Here is a 14,333-nt window from a genome sequence, read left to right as displayed (position 1 = left end):
CCAGCCTCTCATCTACTGACGCACCACAGTCATCCAAAGACGCGTGCGGACCGCTGAAGAGAGACACTCAGGCCTCTCCTGGTAAACTGCCATGAGCGCTGCATCACCGGGAATTCACCCTCGTTCCCAACCCCACATCTGTCACTCAGCTCGGCTTCTTTTCTTTGTCCACCTATCCCCCGTGGGGAAGAGGCTGTCTCACCATTAAATTATTTGTGATAATAATTTACACATACTTGAGAAAAGGCATTACCGGTAAGCCCTCTCCCTTAAGGCCTCTCATTTCCCCTAGAGAACCCACTTCTCAACCTTCTCTTTCAGAAAGTTCTTTTGATTCTATCTTGCTGATATGAGAAATATTAGGAGAGCATCTTCAAGGTCAGAATCGAGCCTCCTCCTCTTAAATCCCGACATTTCCTCACTCTCACAGAAGAGCATGACTGAATACACGGTCCACAAACCTTTGATGCTGGGGGGCACACTCTTGGTTGTGCTGAAGGTGTAGGTTTCTGAGAAAGGCCCTTCCCCAGCCTCACTGGCTGCCTGGATTCTGAAGGAGTAGCATGTGAATTCTGTCAGCCTCTGGACCTTATAGGTGTGGCTGGGTCCTCTGTAGATTGAAATAAACCTAGAGAAAGGAGCAGAATCCATTAGCCACTTGAACTTTTGTTAGCGACAAGAAATTATGATACAAATGTGGAACAGATTAGACCAGCTTGGTAAATGCTTTCCATACCATCTGAATTAATAATCAACCAGTTGCTATGTTACTGTTAAGTTTAATGTCTAATATATGCTTACATAAAAGAAAAACACAAATTTAAGAACATATAAAGCTTAGAATGAGATTCCTTTAATTATGTTATAGATTCTAGAGACATCAGTTGTTCATGCTTTTGTTTACTGATAAAGAAATTTCAAATTTTTCATAATGGTAGTATCTATATAATCTGATATGTTACCTTACCTTCTACTATGTACTAGGCAATGAAGTTAATGTTAATTGGGCACCGGAGAAATACAATGTCCTCTTTACCAGAATTTTCTAAATAACTGAGGTTTAGCTAGAAAATTCTTTAAATTTTAACCTTTATCTTTCCAAGAGCTTTCAAAGCCCCTTTCTCAAACTAGTAAGATGACATTTACGATTATAGATCTTTGAGAAAATATGTAAAAAGAAAAAATATATTTTGCTCAGAATCATCCATCAGGTTAATCAAGATAACAGAAAAACAGCACAGGTGGGCTGGACAGTTTAGACTGGCAGCTTCTGGATCCTTCTCCCTCCCATCAGGACTATTTTGTACTTCTCTGCTAAATAATATTTCCATGAGACACAGGCATAAGAGGCATGAGGATAAAAAAAACAGGCCTTACATTTTGAGTGTTTCCCCTCAGGTCTTGGAAAATTAATATTTTCACAGTGAAACGGGATTACTTAGAACTGCAATATAATGTTACCGTTTGTCTTTTTATAGTTAACTGTAAAATTTTGGAAATAATGTAACTTCCCATAAGTTATCCAGGATCTTTAGTAGATTCAGGATCTGAATCTGCTGGCCCGGGGACACTTTGAGAACTTCTATATGAGTTAATCCAACCACACTGCCTTGTTCCTACACAGGCCAACTGTTTCTCCTAGTTTCCGGTGCTTCGTCCCAGCATCTGAGGACAATCCGCTGTCTTCAAATACTGCTCGAAGTCAGGCAGTGATAGAATCACACACAATTCAAAATGTCTCTTAGGCTGATTTGGCCTAAGGGTAAGCAGAATTTATGCACTCACTTAGCAAACATTCTTTGAACATCTGCTGTGCGCTAGACTGCGTATTCAGAGATGAATTAGACCTAACCTGTGGGTTAGTTGGTCCTGTGTATGGGCAGAGTTTTCTGAAGGAGAGCAGCAGCTTTTCCATGTGCTAGAGAACATTCCCTCCAGATGGATGGATGGATACAGAGATTAAACAGCTTTTTTACAAAACCTGTCAGAGTCAATACTTATCTTAAAGTACCCATGCATTAATCAGCCTTTGCGGGTGAGTTCCTGAGCCCCAGTCATTTCACCTATTTAATGTTCCTCTGCTTTGCTGTGTAAGGAAGCACCTTTTACTGAAGAATGAACATTTTTAATTTCAGGAAAAGACAGAGTCCAGGCTGAAACCCAAATACCATGGTAACCTACTTAGCACTGCTGACACATTACCGCCTTAATGAAGATACCCCTTGCTAATGCCAGAGGCTATTTATTAACTCAGCCTCACCCCGGCTAGAATCTCTAACCAGAGTAACTGCCCTTACTTATACCACAAAATGGAAGTCTTGGCTTAAGAAGTAAAAGTGTTACATCTTCATTACAAACTTGCAGTAAAGCCGGGTTTTTAAAGGAGTTTGGAGAGGAATACTAGCAATAGTACTGCTTCCTTGTCCGTGCCCTGCTCTGAGAAGAGTATTTCCTTTTGAAATAAGTTCACTATATCTATGTAGGCAGCAGCACTCACATTCACAAAGAAATTTACTGAAGCAGATTCAGTACTCCAATTTTGTAGTATAATCTAAACTGAGCAAATAGCATATTTTCAAATATTTCAATTTTCAAGTTCATCAAAACCTGCTGTTTTTGGAATAGCTATTTTGTTCCTTTTTCTTGGTTTCCTCTTGTACCACAGCATTTTATTAATCGTTTAAAATTGCATTCCTATTTAGGAAAAGCACTGTGGAACAGGTGATTGAAAAACTTTACAATGTTGCCATTAGAGCATTTGTTTGCCTTGAGGGACAGTGCAATAATGCTAGTGACAGAGCCCACCCCAGGTTTAAATGGGTTAATACAAGTGCTTAGAATAGTCTTGACATGTAATAATCACTCAATATGTGTTAGTTATAATCATTTCATAAGGCTGAGAAGACAGCTAACACTGAGGTCATTTTCTTTCCTCCCGGGTGGAGGGTCAGCCGCGTGGTGAGAGGTTGCCCTGCACACACTGGCTGTTTACCCTCTCCCACCGGACCTGTCAGTGCAGTGCAGGCAAGAGCCCCTCCCTCGCAGGACTGGTGGGATTCAGTGTGAAAGCTCATGTAAAAGCCCCAGTTCCTACACAGAGTAGGCCTCAAATACGTATCTGCTGATCCTAAGCTTCTTTCTGTACATGCTGACAGTGACTTCTCTTTCAAACAATAAAGACCAACCAAAACGAAATAAAAGCACACAAGCCAACACAAAAAATATAATCCCTCTTTCACCCCAATTCTGTAATTATTTTCCACCACTCCAAGAGGCAGGAGAAGAAAGAACCTTCTTTCTTCGGTGCCAGTGATTTACAGCCAGTCGCATGACGGCCTCTCTGGGAGGCTCCATAGGTTAACACCCTGTGGCTAGAACCACTCGGGCAGGGATTAAAAATATTCATCAAATATTTGTTTTAAAAAGACCAACTTAATTTTAAAATTCATTAATAATAAGCCAGACGCCTTTGGTGATAGAATTAAACATGCTACACGCCCCAAGACACAATGATTGAAGACTCCACGTTTTAAAACCACCAAGGACTCAGAGCTTGGAGCAAGGCTTTGCCATGAAGAGGAGGAGAACAGTGGCCATCCAGCCGTCCCGACGGCTCCTCCCCCCCTTACGTCATTCCCTCGACTGCTCAGTCCCACGGGGGTGGCCCAGGTGACAAGGGACGCACTATGTGGGGAGTCTGCGCTCCCCTGGGCCACCCCTTCTCTACGCTGCCTGGTAAACACTGGGCCACCCTTCACTTCTCCCCCTGCCTCCTCCACACTGTTGGTGTCAAGGGGTGGGGCATGGGGACTTGGACCCAGGAAGACTGGCCATGAATCTCAGCTCCGCCCGTGAGGCTGCCAAATCGCTCGCCCCTGCTAATCATTTCTCCATCTGCAAAACAGGGACAGTATCCACCTCATAGATCGTTTTGATGAGCCAAATGCAGAAATGCGGGGAAAAAGCTTAGCACTGAGCCCGACACGTAGCAAGAGTTCAATACAGGGTACCCATGGCTCCAGACCCTGCACCATGAGCGCCACCAACCATCCTGATCAGGCTCAGGTGCCCTGAGGATCACTGTGGCTCTCAGCTCCCACCGCGCAGGCCTTTCTCCAGGCTGCTGGGGCCACAACCAGTTCACGCTCCAGCAGGAAGAGGTCCATCTGAATTCGTCCTGCCACATCTGTTATGGCCCGTGCTAGACATATAGCTCTCCCCCAAATAAGTTAATCTGATCTGGTGACCAAGGAGTGTACATGAAATGCTCACTGTTATTTTTATTACATGAATGCTCCTATGCTATAGAAACATAATGAAATTATATCAATATACAGGTATGGTTCCTAGAATGTAGTTCATGCTCAATAAAGTCGCTGAGTAATTTTAGTATCAGTTCAGGCTGAGGCATGGGTAGCCACAGGGACCCTCTGTGGTATCACAGCCCCTTACAGGTCTCCCTGGAGCCCTGGGCCCACACCGGCAGTGCCTCTGAGAGGCCTTGTACTCCACCCTCGACCCCTGCTGCCCATAGCCACGTACATCTGGAGGCATCAGCCCCATGACCTAGGGCTCTTGTGAAGGCCAAGTGAGAGGACAGGTGTGGAAACACCTTGGGGCTCCATTATGGTGCTGCCCCACTGGTGCAGGGGCTGAAGGTACAGTGGGTAATAACAATCATTGCAGACAGCAGACTTGAGTTTGAGTTCAGCTTCAACAGCCTGGTGGTCTTCACCTCTATAGCCAAGTAAGCTGTTTCCTCCTGTGTGAAATGGGCACGATACCAGTGCTGACGCCCTCAGAGAGCTGTTGTGAGGATTAAATGGGATAATGCAGAGAGAACCCGTTACAAAATGCCTAGCACTTGTGAGTGCTAGATAAGTATTAGTGGTTATTGTTTATAATAACAAAGCACCAAGGTTCATGAATGATTTACCTCGTTTCTCAACACTGGAGAAACCTGAGGATGTCCCCGGACGGCATCCCTCTCACTTACATTCCCTTGGACTTTCCGGAGCTGGAGGGAAAGCTGTGCATGTGAATACCATCACCCTGTCCTGGAAAACCCAGGCGGAGAGCCGCTGTGGAAAACAGATGAAGATGGAGCAGCAGGGGCTGTAGAAATGCTGGCCATTAACGGGAATTTGGGCCTTTTTACTTAGGGAGAGGAAAAACGGAGAGAAATGCTCTCATGTACTAAAACAAATGTTTACTTGCAAGGGGAAGCATAAACAAGGCGGAACATTCGGTGGGTCACTGAAAGTTTACGGTCTAAATGAATTCTTTATGGCTCTGCCCCCAACTGGCTTTAGCTTTGACTATAATGTCTTCTTGAAACTGAACACTTTGAAGGTAACAAAAACACGTGGGCTTTAATTTGGTAATTTGGCAGTGGTTTAAAAAAATATTTTACATATCTATGAATACAAAATGAATATGCTTATTCTGCTGCTTGCCTGTCAGAGTACTCCATGGTGGGTACAAAGAGGTACAAAGACCTTGACCACAATGCACAGTCTGTTACCTTCATGATGAGCAAGTTGATAACTCTCCAGGCTGTTTCTGGACACTTGGGATAATAACTGTCTTATTCACCTGGCAGGAATTTTTCTGAGATCCAAATGAAAGGACCAAGTAAATTCTATGATTTGTCATTAAATATACACTAGGAAGGCAAAACAACAGATTTTTGACATTTTCAAGAAATTCTTTTACCCTCAGTATTTTAGGCTTTAATATTGTGAAAGATGACTTTTTTGCACTGAAGTGCAACTGAAGGAAGAAATTCAGACATGTTACATCTTTAAATGTTTTTTTAAATCATTTTAGGGGAAAATGATGATATACAAAGAATTAATTTTAAAAAGTTTCCTTAAAACAGTTTTGTTTCAGAAGAAACATCCAAGAATTCTCTGGATGGAGTATAATAAATTCACAGTAGAAAGTAAGAGCTAATGCTGAGGTTTGTATGTTTATTTCCTTGTTGCTATCTACCCACTGCAGGCTAACAGAAGCCCATTAATATTTACTCCTCAAAGTGATCTAACCTGCTGACCTAAAATGGCCTGTGGTCCACAAATGGCTGCAAATGGCACAGTTCAAAACATCACAAATTAACACTCTTAGTAAGCTCAATGTGGCTATATTCCTTAGCAATGACATGTCATTGCCTTTATTTTTTCCTAGTTTCCCTGGGCTCCATGGATTGTGTGTGTGTGAATTTCCTACATGACTCAAGTGATGTTTGGGAATGGGGGATGTTCAAAACAGGAATGAATAGTATGTGCCCTCACTCCACAAAGAACACTGAGTCCCGCCATGTCTATGCAGAAGCAGATGGCAGCAGATGGTGTCACGTGGGGACACCTGAGGCAAAGGAGGTGCTTTTCCAAAACTGGTTCTGATGCTGCTGAAAGTCCCAGCTTGGAGACTGAATGCTCAAGTGTCAAGAGCGATTTCCAAAAGACCAATGAGAAAAGGAGTTAATTTCCTAACCCCCATGTCCCCAGCTCCACATGGGCCTTTGGCTTGTGAGTAATCAGGCTGCAAGACGCTTTGGTTATGATCCTTTTTATGCTCCTTTTCTAAGAAATAAAATGTCACTATAGCTACTGATGAAAATCTGTACACAGAATAAAATTCCTATTTTTGATTCTTTTTGTCTGCACTGCACTTATTGATATACATCAAAAAAGAAATTTATTTATATTCAAAGAAAGGATGACTAGACTCTCTAAAGACCACCTGAGAACCTTGAAACTTTCCATTCTTCTACTTGGCTTTCAAATACATGCAGTGAATCTCATCTTTAGGCATATTCTTCGCAGAGTCTTCCAAATTTCTGTTAGCCTACTTTTATTTTAGTGGCCTTACCTCAATCTTACCTCATTTAGGAAAAATGGAGAGGAAAATGCTATCCATTTCCATTCTGTTACTTATTTATTTTTAAATAGAAGAAAAAACTGTAGTCTGAATTCTACTTCTGGTCTAGTTAAGATCTCAGATAGTTCGTTTACCACTCCTCACCTTGGGCTGTCCTTAGAACATTTTAGCCTGAAACTGAATAAGCTAGCGATACTCTTTATTTTGCAGGATGAATCTTTATGCTCCTTTTTAAAAAAATAAAAATGCTTTTTTCCCATCAACCAGGGACTGAAGACAGGTATCACTAGCTTCATTTTGTAAAGGGAGAAACTAAGGCAAAAAGAAGTTAAGGGACATGCCTCTAGTCATCCAGAAACTCAGTAACAGATCTGGGATTACAACAGAGAATTAACACCCCTGTCGAGAACCATAACTGCCTTCTGGTGACTGAAAGCAATATAAAAATGCCATTTATCCAACAAGGGTGGTCATGCGAATTGGGGACTGCTCCAGAGAAGCAAAGGAAGCTAATACCGAGGGTCTTTTGTGGGCCCTGAGGTAGTCGTGTTACATCTATTTCATTTAATTCAGCAGTATGCTCTGAGAAATAAAGCAGGAGTTTGTTCTATAACAGTCATCCATTAAGAAAGTTCACTCCTGTAGTGCTCATATACCCCGGCCACTTTTGTTAGTTGCCTGGTGTATAATTTTTTAGGGTTTCTTTATGCAGATTCTTTTCCATCCCTCTCTAATAGCAAACAGGCAGTCATACTGTACACATTACAAAGCCCCTCCAATTTTGCTGGCTAAAGGTAAAAGTGTCACGGGCACAAGGGCTGAGTTAAAAGGAGAGCAAGTGGCAATTATCCATCCTATTAGAGCCCTCTACCCCATCCCCATTTTGCTGGAGCCTTGCTTTAAAATACATTGGCTCTCTGAATAACCTGAACAACAGATTAACCATAAATGTATTCCTGGAACTTAAGTTCCTCTTGCCTCAGTGCTGTGTACAATTATCAGGAACAGGAACCCACAGGGTCAGGACAAGAATCAGCATCAATTCAAATTCTGTTAGGGCAGCACAACATCTCATTTCAATAACACAGACAAATGCATCTTCAAAATCATCATTACACATTATAATCTTAAAATGCATGAGCTGATCTTTATTCTAATCCCTGTATTCGGTTAGCACAGCATTATGAAAATGTTTACTTTTGGGTATATATTCTTCTTGCATACATAGGAACCAAAGACATTTGGATCTATGCTAGATCTGTTAATAATAATAGACTTATTCACTCTATAGCCAAACTAACATAATTTTTGTTTTTCTGTTGAAATTAAATAAAAACTCTTGTACTGTCTGCTCATTTTTTCACATTAATTTCTCAGCAAGATAAGCTCCTTATAGACAGGCAACATACTTCACAAGACCTAGCACACTGCGGTAATTTAAAAAAAAATTGACTGAACAATCATAATATAACTGCTACAGATAAACTCAGTCCTGCTTTGAGGTTGCTAAGTAAATATGTAGTCAGTGACCTTGGACTGGGAATCTTGTGGGTCAAAATCTTGAATACATGGGAAACAAATGTCCTGATCAAGGGGGAAAACTTTCTACACAGCAATTCCAGGTGATCGGGATGAATTCTAGGTTGACTTACCTTGCGGCAAGGATTTGGGCAAGGTGCTCTTCTGGTATCCCTTTTATTTACATGAAGTAGCCCCAAACTTAAGAAAAAAAAAAAAATCCAAGTGTAAAAGTACCAGAATAGAAAGGCATTTACATGGAGAAAGACCCAGGGCATGTTTCTGTTCTCTGGAGATTGTATCCTCGGTTTCCGCCCAATCCTGAGTCCTTATCACTGGTCTCCATCCTAAGGCTCTCTAGCATGAGGTTATTAAGATTGATTCCCTTTTAAGACTCACCCAACTTGTTACCTTTTCTAATAAGCCTTCTCTGTTCAATTTTAAGCCTAAAGTACATGCCATTCTTCTACCTTTCCTCAACACTCTGTGCACGTGTCAATCTTTAAGCCCTCCACACCAGGTCTCTTCTACCTATCCCGGACAAGACTGTGATCTATTCAAGAACTAAATAATGTAGATAAAGCTCTCAATGCCTGGCACTTTGTAGGTGCTCAGTAAATGGTAGTGTCCTTTAGAAAGTTTGAAAATATATTTATGGCCAAACGGTATATTTAGAAATCTCTGGGTCATTTCAGATATTTTTGATTGTGAGGTATATAAATTAAACATAATAAACCAGCAGATCACAGATGCAAAACCTTAGTGGTTTTGCCCATTAAGTGGCCACTCTTAAGGAAAGTTAGTATCTTTCTTATTTTCTTATTTGTCAAAAGCAGAAATTAAACATGAAGAAAAAAAGAGATAACATTCTCTAATCATTTACAAAAGACATCTTTTTATATAGGATTTAGCTCACAAATAATCTACAAAGATTCACTGCTTTAAGGTGAAAAGGTGGCAAGGATCTCAGAGTTCAGCTTCTAGTTCAACCCCTTTGTATTTCATGGATGCGGAAAACGCAGGAGCAATAGTTTAGCAGCTGAAATCAAATCAACTCTTTAAGCTGACAATTACCAAGCATGGAGTTATTCATTTTCATTGTGCTTCTGTTGCAAAGCATGTTTAAAGACTCAGATTTCTTGCACTGGCTGGCTAGGACAGCGACAAGACTCAAGACACCGCAGCCCTCCTTCCAAATGCCCACAGTGACTGGTGAGACAAGCGTACATGGCCAAAGAAATATTTTGAGGGCTGACAGCTAAGAAAGTACATTAAAACCACAATCAGACCTAACTCGGATTCTCACCTTGGCCACAGCAGTATATATAATATTTTTGCCACATCCATAATAGGAACTTATTAGTGCTTAATGAAATCAATACACACGCTAAAGAATGTGTACACTTTTCTCCAAAGCCACAACTAGAAACCACTCTAGCAACCACAAGTTCAATGAAAAAGACAGCTGTCACTTTGGAAGAAAACACTGGACAGGCCAGATCCAAGTCCTAAAGAACCTCCAGGGGACGAGAATTGACAAAGAGCTCGTTAAGAACAAGTATTATGATCTATCCAACTCAAAGTGTTTCTCCCTCATCTTCACTACTCAAGAGCCAAAGTTAAAAGGCTTGGATTCATGGGGCCATTCACTACAAGAGCTCAGTTTCAAGACACTAAGGAAGGTCATCTTCAAACTCAAATTAGGTCAATTTCATCCTTTTAAATCCCAGGAAAATAATTCCACAAATGGAATGAGAATTTATTATGCTCTATATTCCTATTACTTTAATAACTTCTGGGAGCATTGACAAATCTAATTTAGAAAAAGATAAATTTGGACTCTAGCCCATAAAATTAAGAAAAATACTGTTCCTAATGGTAAGTTTTCTTAAAATGCCATTTAAATTTAGGCAAGTCATTTATTTGATTAACAAGCCAGCCCCCTCCCCCTTTTTTTCTTTTTTTTTTTTTTTTTTTAATGAGGAAGGAGCCTGTATTGATTACTAGACTCTGCACTATTTTCTGTCTGGCATATTTCAATGTCTCACAAGAGCATTCTTATTTGGACCAGCATTCTTATTTGCTCATGGAGATTTTGTCCTAAGCATCTGTTCAGTTCTCTGTACAAGGCACCTCAGGCGGCTGCCCGGCAGAGGGCAGGACTGCAGCACGTTGGGGATGGCAGGTGTGGTGCAGAGCTGTCATTCTTCCCATATTCTTGGAGGTAATAGTAGAGGCAGCTGCATGGGGAAGTCAGGAGGTGCTGGCTCTGATCCCAATTCTGCCACCAGGTTCAAAAATGTTCCTGGGATTCACTTCTTCTAAACAGTACAACTAGAAGGTATTTTCTAAGGAAGGATCTCCCTGCCAACAATGTAAGCCAAAAGCCCAGGAAAAAAGAGACTCATGTACAAATTTCCCCAAATGCCAGCTTTATATATTTATCATGATTTCTGTTAGTCCATAATTCCTGTTCTTGCCAGTAAGGTCAAGGAGTCTCCAACCAGTAAAATAATGAGTCCGTGAAAAATGCATCCAAAAGCACACAGCACAGTAAGATAAATGGTCTTGTCTGTGAATGAGTATGAATTTAATCTCTAATGAACCTCCCCAAAAGAAGCCTTACCTTCTCTGTCCTTTCTACACTAAGACTCATTTCCAAAAGGACGATCACTTTTTTTCTTCTAAGTCAAACTACTGTGTTTTCCAGGTCCTCCAATGTCAAGTTCAAATGTTATGTTTCAAAAAGCTGTTCCTGATCTTTGCAACCAACCAGTCTCTGCACTTTGTTCCCTATGTCTGCCCCCTTCAAACTCCCAGAGCGCTTTTCTCCAATGGCACTAGTGTTCTATGACTATCTGTAGGTTGATATTATGCTTCTGAAGGGGGAAGCAGGGCCTTGCTTTCATTCTTGAGCTTGGTGTCCCCGAGGACCCACCTCAAACAGTGCCTTCCACACAGCAGGACTCCACTGAGCTCACATGAATCCGAGTACTCGAGTACAGAGCAGAGGCAGAGGTTGGACGGGGTCTCTGTGCTAATGAGAACCAGGTCCCCATAGAAAAGAGCAGGATACTATGATGCATTAAGGGGAAATAACAGAAGTACTTCCACATACACTGGCTTGTGCCTTGGCAGGTATGCACAGGAAGGGGCAGCATGTCTGCTCCATCAGGCTGTCCTGGTTTTATGGTCAGCTCCTACCCCCTTCAGCCGATTCTCTCATTTGAACTTTTGGTAACAGAACTTTCTGTCATTAACTTTTGCTACGCATCTGAATTATTCCTAAATACAGTTCAGCTGCCCATCTTCTGATCGGCCATTTTCAGAGGAAATAAAGTTAGATTCAATAAATACTATGTGAAAGGCTGTATTTGATTTCTGTAGCCAAGAGTGTTCCTGAGCATGGAGTTTTATAAAGAAATCTCCTATTTGCTCTACTTAATTTGATATTATATTGCATTGCCCACAGTTACAGAGCACAATCCCCATCTGTACATCACCACAGCTATTTCAGACTGGTAAACATGTTTGTCCGGATGGTTACTGAATATTTAAAGAGGTTAACATCTTTTCCTGAGTCTTATTTCCCTCTGCACTCGTGACTAATATAACACTATTAAACAGCATGGACTTGAATTTGACCATTTTCTTTTTGGATAACTTCTCTCCATTTTCTGGCTTTATGAAAGAAAAAAACACATATATTATCACATGTAGGGAAATCAGGATCACTAGAATGTTAATTTAGAAAATTCCAAATGGAGAATGGAGGGTGCAACTTTGGGTATAAAATGCAGGACCCAAATACCTAGGGAGTCTTTCAACAAGGAGGAAGAGTGCTTCAGAGGACAAATGAACAAGGAAGATTCCATCCCACAACCCAAAGCCATCGAATTTTTGGATGAAGCCTCAGGCCCTCACCTCTTGTTTCTGTCCTCCAGCTGCAGTGTGTACACCGTGCCATCAGCCGCGTGCGTCCTGGCGTTACCGTCTCCCCATTTCAGCTTCAGGCTCTGGGGCCCGGCAGCGGCACATTCGAGCCTAGGAGGCAACGGTGGTAACGGCCGAGTTTTTGCTTTAATGAACTGACTAAATGGTCCAGCTCCAATTTCATTTATGGCCTGAATTCTGATCCTGGAAAAAGGAAAAAAAAAAAATCACAAAGACTGTTGGTTTAAGAAGCAGTGATTCCTCATTTGAAATAAACATTGTGTGGTGTATTTCTTACTTGCCCCTATAAGCAGTGTCATGGAATAAAGGAAAACAAGTTAAAAATAATTCAAGACAAATAGAGAAATGGGCAGGTCGGAAGACAGATTATCCTCTCCATTCCAAAAAATAGCCCAAAAAAACCACATTAGCAAGATATCCCTTAGTTCTTTAATTAAAAGAAAGAAAGAAAGAAAGAAAGAAAGAAAGAAAGAAAGAAAGAAAAAGAAAGAAAGAAAGAAAGAATGGCAGAAAAGGGAAGACATACTAAAGACTTTCATATTTTGTTCTAGCCACCCTTCAGCTGCCTCAAAGTCAGTTTTGGAAGTGAGCTATAAAGAATAAATGAAATAGGAGAACAAGAAAGTCTCCTTCAAAGTTCAAAACAAAGGATAACAGCTCTTCAACAGCACATTTTCCTCCCCTTTCTCCAGCCTCACCCAACAACCTCTGCTAGTCCTTAACCAGTGCCATATGTGCAGGCACTGCTGGTAACAGAGTGTCATTCAGATGTGCAATTATCTTAACTGGATGTTTACTATGTGTAGTGTTATGGGTAATAAAGATATACTAACACTGCTCTCATGGTCTAGGAACTGAAAATCAAACAGCTAAAATGTATATAGAAAAAAATTTCCTATTATCATTCCTATTTTTCTTGTTCCTCTACTTCCTTACTAGTTGACTGAAAAAGTTCTCCAAGGTCATCACACAACACATTGATGGCACTGCTCCACCTTCATCCTCAACACTCCTTCCCGCAGTGACTGCATGTTATTGAAGCTTGTTTCCTCCTGGCACTGAGTGGCCTGCAGGCCCCTGCAGAGGCCTTTCTCCTCGGCTTCTTGGACCAAAGGTCTCACACTAGCTCCCACCCCACCCTCTGCTCTTCCTCTCTTCTTCTGTACAATATGGACAGTCCTCTCAATACCCTCAGCATTCCACAGCTTCATCCACTTAAGATCTTCCCCAGGTCTGCCTCTCCTCCATCTCTTCATGCCTCATTACTAGGCCTCTAGTCGAAACTTTCACCCAGATCCCTTGCTAGGTACATAGGCATCTTATTGGGCTGAATGTGCAGTGTGGTGTCACTAGTTCTAAAAATTTCAACATTTAAACTTGATTAGAGTTTTAAACAGTCTTTCAAAACACATGATAATAAAAAATACAGTCAAAGAGAAATTCTCAGGAAACAGATCAGTTTAAAATATTCTTATAATTTAGTTTTATGTACTTCTCACTTACAGCAATTATTGCTTATATCTAAATAGAAACTATCATTTAGGTATTACAATACCTTAATCCATCATATGACCTCAAATTAACCTTAATTCTTCAAATTTAAAATTACATAGTTCAGTAAGTCAATCTAATGACACATCTGTAAATTGTTAAGAAGAAAAAAAAACAATAGATTAATTCCAGGTGAGGTGGAGTAAGCGCACTCCACCCTGTCTCTCCCACTGAATGCAGCTATTAAACCTGGACAAAATAAACAGAGCAGCTATGTAAGAAGTCCAAAAAGGAAACAGTAGCTGAAGGATTTGGGGAAGAATCTGAAGTATCACCAAACCAGCAGTGAATTTACCATTTTCCCCCTTCATTACTCACTGGATTAGACTCAACGCAGCCTGAAATTCAGGAACAGACATTTGCATGGGCAGAGAGCTGCCTGGCTCAAAAGAAAGCAAAGAGTCTCTGAATGGTCAGAGTGAATGGGC

The 14,333-nt window shown here is 41.1% G+C and overlaps 1 protein-coding gene across 4 annotated transcripts in view; it reads right to left on the bottom strand.

Moving 5' to 3' along the window:
* FNDC3B (fibronectin type III domain containing 3B) overlaps positions 1 to 14,333 on the bottom strand; it is a 350,696-nt gene that overhangs the window by 15,203 nt on the left and 321,160 nt on the right. For all 4 annotated transcript variants that reach the window (XM_036850413.1, XM_036850412.1, XM_036850415.1 and 1 more), the window contains 2 exons: positions 12,325 to 12,537; positions 462 to 628 (listed from right to left, as the gene is read on the bottom strand). In XM_036850413.1, the coding sequence (XP_036706308.1) occupies positions 462 to 628; positions 12,325 to 12,537 (380 nt within the window). The remainder of the gene's footprint in view (positions 1 to 461; positions 629 to 12,324; positions 12,538 to 14,333) is intronic.

This window comes from Balaenoptera musculus, chromosome 4, assembly GCF_009873245.2.
Source record: "Balaenoptera musculus isolate JJ_BM4_2016_0621 chromosome 4, mBalMus1.pri.v3, whole genome shotgun sequence".
In the NCBI taxonomy this organism is placed as follows: Eukaryota; Metazoa; Chordata; class Mammalia; order Artiodactyla; family Balaenopteridae; genus Balaenoptera; species Balaenoptera musculus.
The sequence above is the reverse complement of the archived record's forward strand: the minus strand, read 5'-3'. Positions and strand labels throughout refer to the sequence as shown.